This window comes from Urtica dioica, chromosome 7 (assembly GCF_054948205.1).
Source record: "Urtica dioica subsp. dioica isolate 48M chromosome 7, U.dioica_male_clone48M_v1_H2, whole genome shotgun sequence".
Taxonomy (NCBI): domain Eukaryota; kingdom Viridiplantae; phylum Streptophyta; class Magnoliopsida; order Rosales; family Urticaceae; genus Urtica; species Urtica dioica.
Window position 1 is genome coordinate 34,108,479 of NC_142762.1, and position 16,683 is coordinate 34,125,161.

Below are 16,683 nucleotides of genomic sequence, written 5' to 3' on the forward strand. Positions count from 1 at the left end.
CGCTGCATCTCCTCCATCTGTTATTGTTGGGCTCGCCTCATCTCATCCATAGCGAGTTGTTGTGCCGCCACCTGAGCTTGGAGCTCGCCAACCACTGGATCTGGAACGCGGCGCCGCGACGAGCCTGAGCCTGACGACGAGCTTTCGTCCTGAGCCTGAGCAATAGCCCAAGATGATCTCGGGACCGCTGGACCTATTCCAACATACCAATCTTGACGGTTCCCGAGAATTTCTAGCATCGCGTGCTCCTCTGCGTCGTTCTGGTTAAAGACTACGCCTTGCTCTTCTGCTTGTCGCCGAAGATCCGCCAGTAGAGTAATTATCCGCGCCTTTGCACATAAAAAAAATTATTAAAAATTAATTATTATGTAAGTAACGTAATCGTAATTATCACATATGACTTACATGTGCTCGTCTCGCCCAATCTGTCGTCCATTCACCTTTTCTATTATGGTGTTTTGCTCCTACGTCGTTAACGCGGAGCCCAAAGTCACATCATCCTTACTCTGCAATTGTTATGAAAATATAAGTATTGAATTTATTTCAAATTAAGTATTTCAAAATTAGAATAACTTACGTTCAAATGACGATGTGGAAATTAGAATAACTTACGTTCAAATAACGGAGGCTCGGTGCTGGTCACAGAAGGGCTGGTCACGCAAAAATCAAAAGCCCCAAAATTCGAATCTTCAAACCCTAGTTCATCAAATTTCCGCCAAATCACTACCAAACCAAGGAAATCCGAACTCAATCCACAAATTCAAGCTATAACCATCACTAATCTAGTTCAATGAGCAACCAAAACCAATCAATTTCACAAAAATCATCTTTTAAATCCGAAACCCCCAAATTTGAATTTCGGAGCTCAAAAATCCAAAATCAACTCGAGGTCAAGAATCGTCACCTTGTTTTTGTGGAATTAGTTTCTCCGACGCTCTCTCACTCCTTCCCCGGTGGTCGCTCCTGGTCCGGCGCCCTCGTGACTCACGGCTGACAGCGTGGTGGGAGAAGAAAGGAAGAAGAATGGGAAAAGAGTTATGGTGGCGACGGAGTTAAGAGTGAGAGGGAGCCGACGAAGCTCGGAGTGGCGGCGGCGACGGAGTTCGGAGTATGGTGATGGTCGGAGACTTTTTAGGAGAGAAATCGGAGAGAGAGAAGTTTAAACTTTGGCTCGGGTAAAATGAAAACCGAGCAGCACTTTAATTTATATAACCCTTTGAATTTGGGTGCGACTTTGTCGCACCCAATGACACTTTCGGGTGCGTTTGTCGCACCCAATGATCCTTTTGGGTGCGACAAAGTCGCACCTAATGATATTTGTAAAAGAGGAGGAAAATTTGGCCGCTCAAAAATTTGGGACCTTTGGGTGCGACTAAGTCGCACCCAATAACCCGTTTCATTATTTTTGGGTGCGAAAATTCGCACCCAATGATATTTTTACCAAAAGCGGGGGAAGTTGGCCGCTAAAAATATTTTCAGCCTATGGGTGCGACATAGTCGCACCCAATAGTTCTGAGAGACTTTTGGGTGCGAAAAGTCGCACCCAAAGTCAAAAAAATCAGCGAAAATTTTCGGCGAGTTGTTTGACTTATGGGTGCGACAAGTCGCACCTGAAAGATTATTTGGTGCGACTTTTGGGTGCGAAAAGTCGCACCCGAATGTCTGCCGCACCTGAAAACAGTATTTGTAGTAGTGCGTTCCAAATCTAATCATTGATGATATACCTCACAAGCAAAATATTCAGACAAAAATATCGCTAAGATTATACTCGATACTTATTACATCCTCATTTTTGCGAAAATTATTCTTCCTATATCATCGCCACCAGCGAATTTGAAAATGAATTTGTTTTTTTAGACCAAGTGGAAAAGGTAAAGATATAATAAGAAATGTATACATGAAAGGATATAGAAAAACATAATATTATAAAATATATATATATATATATATATATATATATATATATATATATATATATATTATAAAAAAAAAGGTAGCTTAAATCATTTTTACTTCTTTTATTTTGGGTGTAAATTTTCTACGTACGAGAAAACGACGGTATTAAAATTGAAATTAGTTTCTTAATTTCAAGGATAGGGACCGAACGGTGCCTTTCCAGGGGTCAGGCCTGCCCAGTTAATAATTTAAAAACCACGTAATATATATATATATATATATATATATATATATATATATATATATATATATATATATTCCCACTATTAGTTTTTAGCCAATGCATGCATGGATATCTACTGATCCGTCACTGCTAACAGCAAGCTAAAAAAGATGCCATCACATCACACATGCATGTTCAAGTCCAACTTACGTATACTTTCATGAATCCAATAACAATTGACTAATTAAATATCCATCCAAATCCATTAAACCCTAACACTCACAAAACAAACCAATCACCATATTTCCCCACTAATTAAACACGACGCCACTAATACCACCACCGTCACAGCCACCGACGCCGCCGATCCTCGCTCCGCTCCGCTTTCCCCAATGAACGGCGGCTCCGACGCTAAGTATATGTCCTCCTCCTCCCGCCCACCCGCCGGCGGCGGCGGCGGCGGCGGTGGAGACATCGCCGGCACCACCACCTCCGGCCTCAGCGGCGGCGGCGCGACGTTGCCGTTGATCCCGGGGACCATGATCGGGGCGGTGATCTGAAGCACGGAGATCTTGTAGGGATCGAACAGGACGGTCTCGACGAGCTTGGAGCTGATGAGGTCGGCGCCGGGGGCGGCGGAGGCGAAGGCGATCTCGCCTTCTCCGACGAGGGAGACGTTGAGGAGGCCCTGGTACGGGTCGGCGGCCCCGGTCTCCTCGAAGAGGGTGGTGAGGGTGGCTCTTCCGCCGGAGAAGGCCACCGAGGTCAGCTTTTCGACGTCGTAGTAGTCGAGGATGACGTGTACGGCGAGGATGTCTGCCACGCTGGCGGCGGAGGAGGTGGTGATCGGGGACGCGGCGGCGGCGGCGTTGTCGAAGGCGAGGAGTGTGATCGGACGGCGGAGATTGATTTGGGTGGCGAGGTTGGTCTTCGTGAGGAGGTCGTTTAGGGTTGAGAATCTCTTGTGGTGCCGGTTCAGTATGTGGGTTATGTTGAAGCCCTGGCAACGAGGTAATAATGATGACGTCATTATTATCGCCGTTGTTGTTATTGTCATGATCAATGCTTCCGCTGATAAACACCGCTCTCTGCTCTTCTTCATGGTGATGATTATGTTGTTGTTAGAGATTTAATTAGGGTTTTGGAGGGAATTTTTTTTTTTTTTTTTTTTTTAATGAGGTTTAGTTTTCCGATCGAGAGAGAGATCAGTAGGAGTGGATCTCTGTGGATGTTATGAGATATTTAGTTCATATACTGTTGAGGTGATTAGGGTTTTGAAGGGTTGGGAGTGAATTTAGAAGTCTGTTCATTTGGTTATGCAAGGGGAGAAGAAAAAAGAAGTTTGTGGGATTAGTAAGCATGGATAATAATTAGAATACTAAATGCTGATGATGTGTAGATATGTGTTGGAATTTTCTGTTTTTAATGACGTCGTTTTTTAGGGACATGCATGCATGCATTGAGGTGGTTTGGTCAGAGATGTGTGTACAGCTTACTATTTAATTGTTTTGCTAATTATAGCGGGAGTTTTTTTTTCGACTTTCTACAGCTTTGTTGTATAAGTTATAACTGCAATTTTAGCGTCTTTGTATGACGTATTATGCAATGCGAAGACTCGACGTATAGAAAAAAAAATGTTGAATAACCAGAACTTTGTGTCATTATTATGAAACGATATATATATATATATATATATATATATATGTATATATATATATATATATATGTATATATATATATATAAATAAATTGCTTACTAGTACTGCTACTATATATATATATACACTACATGACAAAGACTAATACAATGTTGATTAATTATGTACAAGTAACATTTTGCGTTCCACTCCGTGAATGGATCCGGTACAAAATTATTAAACAATAACGTATATTACATAAAAATATAATAAAATAGCGATAAAAATAATTCGTACACACACATTTACGTAATTTAGAAATCCAAAACAACTCGACCAATTTTAGAAAGCCAAAACAAATTAACAACAACAAATTCAACCACATCTCTAAAATCTCTCTCGTTACAAACAGCCATGCAAATAAAGGTTAAACAAAATAGTTAATCAATAGTAATCAATCCACATGCAAAACCGAAAACCACAAAGCACCATCACGATGACTCTCAAACCCTCCTCCACATTCCTCCTACCCTTCCTCCTCGTCCACGTCATCATCTCCGTCGCCAGCGTGGCCGTCGCCGTGGCTCCACCGCCGGTGTACAACATCACAAGAATCCTCGAAAACCACCCCAACTTCGCCGCCTTCAACAAATACCTCACAGCCACGGGCGTGGCGGGACTCATAAACAGCCGCCGCACCGTCACCGTGCTGGCCTTCGACGACGCCGCCGCCGCCGCGTTCTCCGGCAAGCCCAACTCCGTCGTGAAAGACGTCTTGAGCGCACACGTCGTGCTCGATTTCTACGGCCCGAAGAAGCTCCTCCGCCTCGTCCAACAGAGCCGGAGCTCCCTCATCACCACCCTCTTCCAAGCCTCCGGGAGAGCCACCGGCCTCCAGGGCTTCCTCAACGTCTCCGCCGCCGGCGGAGTTGCCGGAGGAGTCGCCTTCGGCTCCGGCGTCAAGGGCTCTCCACCGGTGTCCAAGCTCGTCGGCACCGTCATGATGCAGCCCTACGATATCTCCATCGTCCAGGTCACCGCCGCTGTTTTCCCTCCCGGCATCGATCCCAACCCGAGCCCGCCGCCCCCTCCGGTCGCCGCCGCCGCGCCGGCGCCGGAGGAGGACTCGGATGCGGCGGAGGCTCCAGAGGCAGATGCGCCGGTGGAAGATGAGGCCGACGCGGAGGCTCCGGAGGCTGATGCGGATGCGCCGGTGAGATCTCCGGCGAATTCTCCGGCGGAGGGTCCGGATGAGGATGGCGATGACCTCGGTGGGGACACCGCAGCTGTGGTGGATAACTCTGCGGTTCGTTTTGGTGACGTTGGATTTAGAGGGTTGGTTATGTTGATGGGAATCTTGGCCTTGTTTTTATAAAATAAAAATTGCTAAATGAAAAAATGTTGATATGTTTTATGTATAAGATAATTATATGTAGTGACCTTTACTTTCTTAAAAAAAAAAAAAAAAACACTTTTTGGCTGGGGAAATGGTACTTGTAATTAAAGTTTAATTATTCGTTGACGAGGGATCAATTCGGTCTGTAAGTACTCCCGTCCCTCGAAGAAGATGAATTCGGAGATACAACGAAATACATTTGATGATAAAGGAAAAGTATAATTCCTTGTTTCTTTCATTGACTTATTAAAAATATATTTGTGGACAAACCAAATTCTAATTACATTTGTCCTGTAAGGAGTCGTTATGATTTGTATTTCCCTTTACCGTTAGGATTGTATATACAGGAATACGCCATGATTATCTTCCTATTGAGGGGTTTTATTTCTCACATGATTACCGTTAGGATTGTATATACTGCGAGTGTGTGTAAATTGGCCAGAAAATTAATTTCAAAAAAAGTTTGAAAACTTGCGTATATTGTTTTCTACCTAAAAAAAATTAATGAAGAATACATGGTATAATTAATCTATTTACCCAAGCATATAATTTTTCTGAATAATAGGACTTGTTTTTTTTATCGAATATTAAATAAAAATTTACGAAGTAGTGGAAGTTTTTAAGTAAAAGTACATAGTGAAATTAAAAATATTTTTTTTTAAGATTACATTTTGTTGATATTCTGTGGCATGATTTTAAGTTTGGCAAAAGAATTATAAAGTTGTTCAAAATAAGCTACAACAAGTTGTGCTCAAGATCCGGATTATTGAAAGTCACATGTTCTCCCACACGAATAGATCTGAAAATATTATGTTCTCAACTCAGTTATTTATGGATGGATATTCTCGGATATTTGATTTTCGAGATATAGATTCGCAGAAATTTGGTGCAAATCTAATAAAACTCTCATAGGGTTGAAATTAAGTTTGGTATTTTTTTTTTTTTTTTGTCAATTCACGCCGATCTTATTCTTGACCCAGTCTCTCTGCCTTGGAGATCTTCATCGACAACTGGTTCAAGATTGCTGGCTATTGTTGTATTATTTGTACAAAGGTTGTGAGTGCGTGTTTTGCATTGACGTGTGTTGTGTAAATCTTCGGGAGGGAATTGCATGGAAAAGAAAATGAGTCTTTGATCTAACGGGAAGCTTAGATTACAATACTATTGGAGAATCAAATAAGTTAGGTGTTTGAGAGGTCCTTGTACTTTTGATTGAGAATTATTGGATTGTTTTTCACCACCGGACATATCAATCCCCCTGAATATGTGTTTTTATCACCGAACGGGTTACCAAATCTATGTCTCCTTTATTGCTTTCTGCTTGTGATTGCTTGTTGTTTGCTTATTTAATCGTGCATAAATAATCAATTGTTTAACTAATTGTTATAGACTCACATCCATTAGTTGGACAACCATGTCACCCTACGTTTAGTAATTTCACATTCGTCGAACGCTTCGTGTAGGGTTACATTGTTTCTCAGCGATCTTGGAGGCAAACTTTAGCTTTTGGCACTTTCAATCCTTTATACACATTAGGGTCAAGACTATACCCAATCATTTTACACACAAGAATCCGGATTTTGATGGAATTCATTTGGCACTTTCAATCCTTTATACACATTATGTCTCACGTAAATATGGAGAAAATTGCCCGGCATTTATCCTTCCACCAATTGATGAGAGAAAGGTTTTTGGACATGATGCCAATATTAATAGCTTACAACTTCAACTCTTTCCGGTCGGGTAGTGTACTCGATGTCAATGAGGTTGATGTGAGATTTCTTGAAGCCAATGATTTTTGTTGTCTACTTATGCGTTGAATAAGCTCCAACTCTTCTCCGCCAATGAAGTTCTTTAGAAAATGAGAATTTCATGAGTCCTGAGATATCATGGAAATTACACTATCTCCTTGTTCAACTAGAATGTCCCAACCCATTATTGGGAGAAGCAGTCATGACAGCCACCTAGCTATACCTATTAATCTCATGCAATCTCGGGTCATGAACTTCAAAATCCCAATTTATGTACTACTCTGCACATCTCTACCCTTCCACCAAACGTATTTGATTGTTCTTTCTTTGTTCACTCCTACCACCAAGGAAACTTGACCCTAAGTCCCTTAAATGCATAATTCTTGGGAACTCTGCCACTCGAAAGAGATACAAATTTGACGAACCAAACATTAGAAAATTCATCATCTCTATGGATATGTAACATTCCGTGAGCTAAACCCTTACTTTACTAATTCTGATTGATATAGGGAGAACATAGTGGACAACTCTCCGAATTGGATGACTCTCTCTCCAAATTTGAGTTCGACACAACCTTCCTACTTGAGCTTGATACACCCTTCAAGCTCGAATTTTAAAATTTGGGTTTATCTATTTCCTTCTTTATCTCTTTTCCTTTCCTTCTCCTAATGAGGGTATTAAAGTCTTAACCCAAGTTAAAAAAAAAAACACTCCTAGAAAGTGCAATTTCTCTATTATTATTATTATTTTTTTTTAAAATGACCTATATTTGAAATGTTATAAGGCCTCATGTTTTGAGAAACAATGTCTTATATTCATGAAGGTATTATACCAATATTATGACTATTTAAAAAAAATTATCAAAATTCATTAATTGCTTTTTATTCCAAAATTATGACTACTTAGTAACACACTTATCAATAGTTTATTTGACAAACTAGGTCATAGTTTTGGAATTAAACAACCTATAATCAATTAATGGATTTTTTTAAAAAAAATTATCATAGTTTTGGAATGATCCCTGTTCGAGAATGCTAATGTATGTAACATTGGGTCAGTAGTTATCATAAATTGGTGAGCCCAAATCTGAATATAGGCCTTTATAGAACTTGTAAGTTGTAAGGCCAAGTTGTAATGCAAAGACCCTCACAAATCTCGTTGACAGCTATAAAATTACAAGATTCAATCTAATTTGATTGTTTAAAATTATACTATTTTTTCATCATTATTTATTTAACGGAAAATTAGGAAAATAATCAACTTAAACGTTTGACATTACTAAATAGTCAACGTTTGATAAATCTTAGGTAAATAGACACTTTCAGACATAAATCTTAGGTAAATAGACAACGTTTGATATATGAAAGTGGCTATTTATCTAAGATTTACGTATGAAAGTGGCTATTTACTTAAATTTTGTCAAACGTTGACTATTTAGCAACGTCAAACGTTTAAATTGGTTATTTTCCTAATGAACCTTTTATTTGAAGGTCTAATGGTTAGTTCTACTTCTCGCTCAAGGCTCCTTAATTTATTGGACCAGCCCTGCATTGACTTGTTCACTTACTGAATCATGGTATCTATGTTTGTATAGCCACAAAACCAACCTCATAATGAGCGAGACACCATGTCTTTCTTGATAACATTTTGGGATTAAATGCTTTCTTCGTCCCTAGGTAAAGAAAGAAAAATGACTCAAAAGGAAAAGTAACGAACCGAAGCATGATTTGATGAGCATGTGGCCAAGACGAGCTAGGAGAGCCAGACTAGCCTAGTAAGGCTAGAGAGGGGAGATGGGATGATGCACGCTACTCGATTTGCAACAACAATTCGGGCACGACTAGGCAAGTTTGACTCCTGACGAGGTGACCGAGGTCGACAGGAACCCCAAGCATGGTGATCAAGATTGGGCTGCTTGACAAGGAAACGCATATAAGACGACCTAGTCAAGTCATCCACAGCCAGACAAGGCAGTTGTGCTTTAGCAAAGCAGGGTGACAGAGCTTATTGGCACCGAAGACCCCCAAGCCAGCTTGTCAACTCAACCCAAGCTAGGCGGGCTAGTAAGCGAGTCATGATGGCAAACCAACTGGCCAAGTGGGCCCAAGTCTGTCCCAAGCAATTATGTGACCTTAGGCAACAATGAAAAAAAATAAGGTTTTATATTATTAAAAAAATTGGGTTTTGGATATAATATCAGGAAATGATCTCCAACTAATAGCAATTTTGATAATTTGAACTAAAATACTAGTAATTATGTTTTTGGACACTTTAACTAGTAAAAGTAAACATAAAACTATACAGCTGTCATAAACTGTAGAGTTACCAGTCTACAATTAACAATTGTAGATATATAATGAAAAAACATATTTGAGCCTTTTTTCACTATAGTTTTGAGACCTTGGGCCATTGTCTTAGTAGCCTAAGGCTATGGCCGGCCCCGAGTGTGCGAAGCAAACCCGAGGTGCTGTGACCAAGTTGACCAAACAAAGAAAAAACACTACCAATATGAGTTAGCACATATCAGGCAATCAATTTATATAGAAAAACTAGCACATCTTTCATCAGAATGGCAAAAAGGGCTTGGTTTGCGACGGCTCTCACGTACAAAGGTGGAGTGTAGCTGAGCAGGGTTGGAGATTTTGAAGACCTTGTCTTCAAACACGGAAAGTGAAGATAGGCGGATTACAAAAAATCAGAGCAAAGATTGTGAAGTTCAGCGGTCTCTTAAAGGATATGATCTTAACTGAGGGTACTTGATATGAAATTTACCAGGTTTTTAAAACAAGATCATCATACAACTACCAAATTACTCATTTAAGAAAGAAAACAAACAGCTTGAAATGAAACATTCAAGTCACTATCACATATGGCAATAAAAGGGTCGACGATTGATACTAAACGATCCTGAGGTGTACCCCAACAATGTAACACAAAATGGCATGCATATACGCACTAGACGAGGCTTTGCATGCCCCAAAAAATTGGCGACCCAAGCAACCACAAAACAGGAACATTCCGAGCCACTGCCACAACTTGTGGCTAACATTAAAGGTCAACAGGTCAACATTTTAGCTTCTTAATAATATCTTTCACCACCTTGTCCATGTCAAGCTCTTTCATCGGACTGAAAGGTCGCTTCAGGTTCTGCAACGCACACCACACAATGTCACTAGAAACCCTTTCTCTATTCATTATAAATCTTTGATAAACATGAACAAAGGGCATCAACTCTCATCAAGGCAATTTGATTTCAGAAGTTCAAACTTATAGAAATGAGCTTTTTATACAGTCAAGTGTACCATCATCATGCTTTGAAGTTATTGCAAAGTTTGTAAGTACATGTAAGATTAATGAAGATAAAAATTTACGCTAAAAGGATTCATAATATCAAGAGTGAAAAAAGATTTACCAAAAGCGTAACAAATTTCTCGCCACCTTCCTCCCGAATTTCAAAGCAGCCTCTCCTCGGCTGTTAAGAAGAAAGGCGTAAGCAAAACTATTCAGCCAATAAATTTTCCGAAAAAAAAAAAAAAAAAAAAAAAATTCAAAGTTGCTTTCACTTTTACAGGTTGTAACTTCTGTGATGTCAAATTAGCATGTGACATTAACAAGTGGCTGATCAATATTATTTCAAAGCATACTAGTTTTAAAGCCGGTGTTTTGAGAAGATACTCAAGCAGACGTTTTACTCACTAATTACGTGTATACAATCTAGTAAGCATTATGAAACTTGAGTCCATATAAAGGCGCCCAATCGAACAAAAACAAAAAGACTAAAACATGATTGTATTTAAAGAAGTCAATATTCTTCCCATAAGAGCATTAGAGGATGAACCAAAATTAGCCATACTCATAAGCAGACTTTCAAATATGACAGAAAGTAGAATTCCAAAAGATGTACCTTGTCCGGATTGAAAACAACTTTGATGCCAGAAACACCCTTAGACAAGCCAGCTTTAGCCTCCTCAGCCCTTCTCTTGAATGATTGGCATTGCTTACTGATGAAAACACAGAAGAAAAATTACGACATGCCAACGAAAGTCCCCAATTTAGAGTCGATTCGGTTAAAAACACATAAGAAAATTCGATATAAAAGCTCTGTGTGAACAAATTTTTAAGAGCATCGTCTATGGCAGATAACTTATTTAAAGTAACGATTTGTGTCTGTTTGTAGTGACCCTCGAAAATAGCAACTCATTTCTCACCTGTGAATCACAATTGGTTAGGAATCTCACATAGGTACCATTACCTTTCTTCCAGTGGATGGTAAACAAAACTGATCATAACCAAATGATTTTAGCAAATTAACTTTGAAGCGAACTATTTTTTATTAACAAAACTACTCACAAAAGCTAATGTTGTGTAGCCATCATAAATTAATGAGAAAAATTAAAATGAAACAAAACGCTCCATCTTCGTTATCAGTTTCAAGTGAGAAAAAGGAACAATCAGTCCAAAAGGAAAAAAAAATACCTTTGAATCGAAATCCCTATTTTCTAGCAGACGAGCTTTCTTTCTAAAACACACATAAACGACCCTATATCTGCATTATGGTTTTCCTTCTCCAAACCCTAAAGCGGAATAATAAAAACATAAATAGAACCCAACAAAATAAACACGAATATAGGCATAGAGACTAGAGAGACCCTAACTATTGACAAGATTTTCATGCAAGAATCAAATAAAAAAAAAATTCATAGCATCACTCAATCATATTAACCCAAAGAAAAACGAAATAAAAAAACAGAGAAAGCTAGAGAGCTAGTTAAAAGAAAATAACGAAAAATGAGAAATTTCGCTGTACTTTCTAGTGAACCAAACGGAGCAAAAAAAAAAGGTAAAACCTTTTACCAGTGTTCGATAACTATAGTCTTCGTCGCCTTCTCAGTCTCGTCACCGACAGCCTCTGGAAGTTCGCTTTCGTTGTCGGCGTCGACCTTCTTCGCTCTCACTCCCTTCTTCGTGTCCTTGGGCTCCGTCTTCTTCGTCTCCTTCGGCTCAGCCTTCTTCTTCTTCTCCGGCTGAGTCACCGGCGTGATTTCCTTGCCTGAGGCCTTCCGAGTCGCACTCCGAGTCACTCTCCCAGGCACCACCGCTGGAGTCTCCTCTGCCTTTCTCTTCTTCGGCGCCATGGCTTTAGTTTCCTCTTTTTCTTCTTCTCTCTTTGTCACTCAGACTGCGTGGGTTAGGGTGTGAGGGAAAGAGGGGTAAAGGAAGAGTTTTATTCTGATTTTCTACGGTTTCCCGCGCTTTAATCTACTGTGGGGTTTAAACGGACGGCTCAGATTCGGCTGTGCCTGAAATGAACACTGAGGCCGTCGGATGGAGGGTACTTGATTGGACAACATGGCAGCTGTCATAAGTAGGGACTAGGGGATTTTTATGTTTTTATTAGACTCTCTACATTTGAATTTTATTATTATTTAATAATTAACAAAATAGCTCAAATTAAAATTAAAATAAAATGCCACAACCCTAGTCATTACTCCCAAATCCAATAAGGTAAGAAAATAAACTCCATAACCCTAATCGACAATGAATGTTATGCCATAATTTTCAGAGTGAAATTATTGACTTTTCGATAACAAAAACGACGCATAGTAGTAACTCGGATATGAACAAAGTTATGGCTAGCCTCGCCATGGAAACGCTCAAGGCACGCTATCGAGACGAGCTAAAGGCCAAGTTATAAAACACTAACGAGACGCATTACAAGCACGCCACCAAGGGTAAGGCTGAGGTATGCCATCGAGGTAAAGTCATGGGTCAAATCATAGCACGCTGCCGAGCAAGTCATGGACAAGGCCACAACTCAACATCAAGGCACTCCGTCGAGGTAAAGCCATGGGCCAAGTCATGGGCTGCCACCAAGATGCGCCACGAACAAGGCAACAACTCGCCATCAAGGCAAGACAAAGACCAAGCCAAAGCACGCCATCGAAGCAAGTTATGGCACGCCACCAAGTGTTAGGAATAAACATGATTCACTAATGCAGAAATAATAATCCTAAACGATTTAGATTATAAGAGAACACTACAACAAATCTAATTTCTATTTTGATTAAACATTCAATGAACTACTATTACAAAAAAAAAAAACAAAAAAAAAAAACAAAAAACAAAAAAACAACAACAACAACTAATAAGGATTATAATTTACTCACATGAAATCTTGCTATTTGAATTTTCACGTCAGTCGTCAAATTTCAATGTCTTTGAGATCCTTGTGTTCTTCGTTGATGGATCGACACCAAATCTTCCGAGCCGTTCTCCGAATGAACAAGAACCAAGGTGTTGATCAACTCTTTACTCACTTAATTTTTCTAACAAGGTGTCAAAATAATTATTTCTTTCTTTTCTTTGGGAAATGGTATGAATGAATTTATCACTCTCGAGATGAGAGGAAAATGTCCAAACAGGGAAAAGGAGTGGCCGAAATTCCAAGTGTGGAATGAGCCTATGTTAACCGAAAATTCTCATGTATCAATCCATTATTTATAGCTTTCAAGCTTACCCAAATAGAATATGCACTTGCCTGATTTGATATGATCTTATTCTATCTAATATGATATACTTATTCTATGTATAAAATAAATCAAATATCTCAAAGATACTTTAATAAATAAAATATTCAGATCATATTTAATATTTATTTACTTATCATATTAAATTATATTATTAAGGTAATTGAATAATATAGAATATCTCCACGATATTTTAATTAAATAACATAATTAATATCTTATTTATTTCTCATGATAAAATATATTATTTTATAAATAGAATCGTAGAGCATATCTCCAAGATACTCTCATAAATAATTTTATTTAATATATATTATTTATTAAATATTTATCATAATTGGATCATATTCAATATATATTATTTATTTCATATGTGAGAAAAGTCTCAATACTATTCATATTTGATCAACCAAAGTCAAGATTCATGTACACCATGGTACATGCCTACCACAAGCATCATTTGGCCTTGTGGACTGATTTAAATTGCTCTTTACAAGCCCCTTTAAATCTTAGTGATATTTCGAAATTACTTAACAATTACTAATTTATTCGTAAAGTAGCTCACGAATATGAAAGATGTTACAACTAATAAGTATCTCATATTTACTACAAGAAGATCCTTGTCCACCTTGTCGGAGCCAACTAAGGGATGATGAACCTAAAAACTCAAAGCTAGATGAACACGAGCGAGATCGTAGACAATGTTATGTCTCTTCTTTCATTTTACTAATTTTTTGTGATATTCCAGTAAAATATCAAGACCGAACCTCTCGAAGTTATCAAAATTTTATTTACTCGTTCTCATAGATAGAGTGTCCATTGATATAACCAGTACGTATAGTCTATCCTCTAGGTTCAGCTGGTGACACGAAAGGGTCATATATGCCATAGAGCCACTTATGAGTTCCATTGACTCTCAACGAAAAATTCATTTGCCTCTCGTAGTGCAAATGTGCACGCAATCTAACATGTTCGAAATCGACTATCGGGTGAGTAAACATTAACTCTATTTATTTAAAGATGAATTCCACTTTTAATGTTTCTCTTCCATCACTGGTTACACCCTGGTCTCCCAGAAAATAACTATACAAGCATCTTTATAGTTGTGAACGAATGAATCAAAGAGTTGAGAATATAACCCTAATTTTTAATAGCAACTCAAGATTTAGTTCGATCTAGACTATGACCATCATTTGTGATTGCGATATTTTCTACCATAACGATCGCTTAAACGATGTACTTAATCGCAATCTATCCAGGTCATGTACAGACCAAATGTACAAAATGCTCTTATTCAGTGACAATCTATCCACTGGTGAACCGCGTATGTGATATCAAATCTAGCTACTCATACATAGATTGATCACTGACCAGTTTAAGCGCTCTACCCAATACTTATATTTATCACATCATATATAGAGATATAATCCTAGTTAATGCATAAGGCTAAGAGTTTGATGAATATTCATATATCATACAAAAAATATTACATATAATCAAGTAATAAAGATAAATATATATTTTATTAAATTCAATCGATAAATGTTTATTACATGCTCTTCTATTAGGAAATAATCATAACACCAAGATGCGTCATGGGCAAAGCCACGACCTTCCACCAAGGCGAACCATCAAGACACGCAATGGTCCGAGGAGGAACACGCTTGGGACTATGGTCGAGTCACGCCACCCTTGCCAGGGCCATGGTCGGGCTAAGCATATAGCCCAGGGTAGTGCTGCCAATTAGGCCGGGCCGCCCGTGGGTAAACCGGCCCGACCTTTTTTTCAAAAGTTTTGGGTCGGCCCGACCCTTTTCGGAAAAGCGTCGAGCCAAACCGGGCTTCATGAAGGGCCTAAGCTGGTATCATTTGCACATGCCCTCAAGTCTGGCCCAGTCCGTGCCCTAAATAAGCCAAACCCGGGCGCGAACCGGATCTTAATTAGGCCCGGTTCGGGCCAAACCATTTTTAAATAAAAATAATATTATATATTTGTTGTTTTTATGTATAAAAAATTACTTTTGACACATAAATTTAATTATATACAAATGATATTAATATTTTTTACTAACATATTTGTTATTTTGATTGAAATTTAATTTTATTTTTATTTTAAAAAATATTTTTATATTATTTTTTTCAATATTATAATTTGAGTTGTTTGAAGCTCAACATAGGCCCTTTTCAAGCTCGGACTTCGTTTGGGCTTGAAGAAGAAGGGTTTATTTTATTCTTACATTCAACGCGCTCTTGCTAATGTGAAATTAACGTATTACTAGTTATTATGACTTACAAGTATTCTCACCCCGAAGATCTTAATAATGAAATTTGTACACTTTTTGGGGTAGACCCTACCCCCGCGACATTAAGTTGTCCAACATTTTGCTCGATAAGGACTTCGAGGCTCACCTTACGGACTTTGGGAACGCAAAGAGCCCGTGCGTCACGGGATCCTACACCTCGATGTGCACCATGGGCACGATATGCTACAACGACCCCGAGTACGCCCGCACCTACAGGCTCACCGAGAAGTCCGACGTCTACAGCTACGGCATCGTTCTTCTCGAGCTTCTCACCGGCCGAAAAGCTGTTGAGAACGAATGCGATCTCCACAGCCTGGTTAGTCATCCAACCTTTTAAACTATATTTTTTTTTTATAATAAATGCCCATCCTAAAAAATTTATCAGGCTCCGATGCCAAGAAATCACGTTTTTATTACTATTATTATTTGTTTATTCCTGACGCTACAAAAATCGAATTTGTGTTTGGGAAGATTATGTCAAAGACGACGAACGATGCAGTGCTGGAGACGGTGGACCCCTACATAACGGAGACGTGCAAGCACCTCATGGAGGTGAAGCCGCTCTTCCAGCTTGCACTTCTGTGCACCAAGACAGATCCCATGGACCGGCCCACAATGCACAATATCACAGGCTTCTTCGACAGCTACAAGCTCTCCGATCTGCCACCGCCGGTCCTTGCAGCATTCCCCGTGGAGCGGCCAAGGCCCACGGGACGCCTCACACGATCAATTTCCCTCGACAGCTACAAGTTCTCTGATCTGCCACTGCTGGTCCTTGCAGCACTCCCCGTGATTTGTGGCTACAGGATAAGCTCATTGTGCCCCGCTTTTCATCCAACCCGCTTCGCCTCTCGTTCAACCATGCGGGGTAGTGCACAAGGATCTCTTATATCCACTTGTTACATGCTCTTCCTAAAGAGTTATGAGCTACCCGAATCTGAACTGGTGATT

General features: G+C 39.3%; 2 protein-coding genes across 2 annotated transcripts; both read right to left on the bottom strand.

The window, feature by feature from the left end:
* Nucleotides 1-2,414: 2,414 nt before the first annotated feature.
* LOC149390979 (fasciclin-like arabinogalactan protein 14) lies at nt 2,415-3,149 on the bottom strand. Its single transcript, XM_089619904.1, has one exon. The coding sequence runs from the start codon at nt 3,147-3,149 to the stop codon at nt 2,415-2,417; it is 735 nt and encodes a 244-aa protein (XP_089476030.1).
* Nucleotides 3,150-9,638: 6,489 nt separating this feature from the next.
* On the bottom strand, nt 9,639-12,108 carry LOC149390980 (uncharacterized). Its single transcript, XM_089620427.1, has 4 exons — nt 11,758-12,108; nt 10,808-10,904; nt 10,316-10,375; nt 9,639-10,050 (listed from the first exon to the last, which is right to left on the bottom strand). Exons 1-4 carry the CDS (start codon nt 12,036-12,038, stop codon nt 9,967-9,969), a joined length of 522 nt encoding a protein of 173 aa, XP_089476553.1. The 5' UTR covers nt 12,039-12,108; the 3' UTR covers nt 9,639-9,966.
* Nucleotides 12,109-16,683: the final 4,575 nt, after the last annotated feature.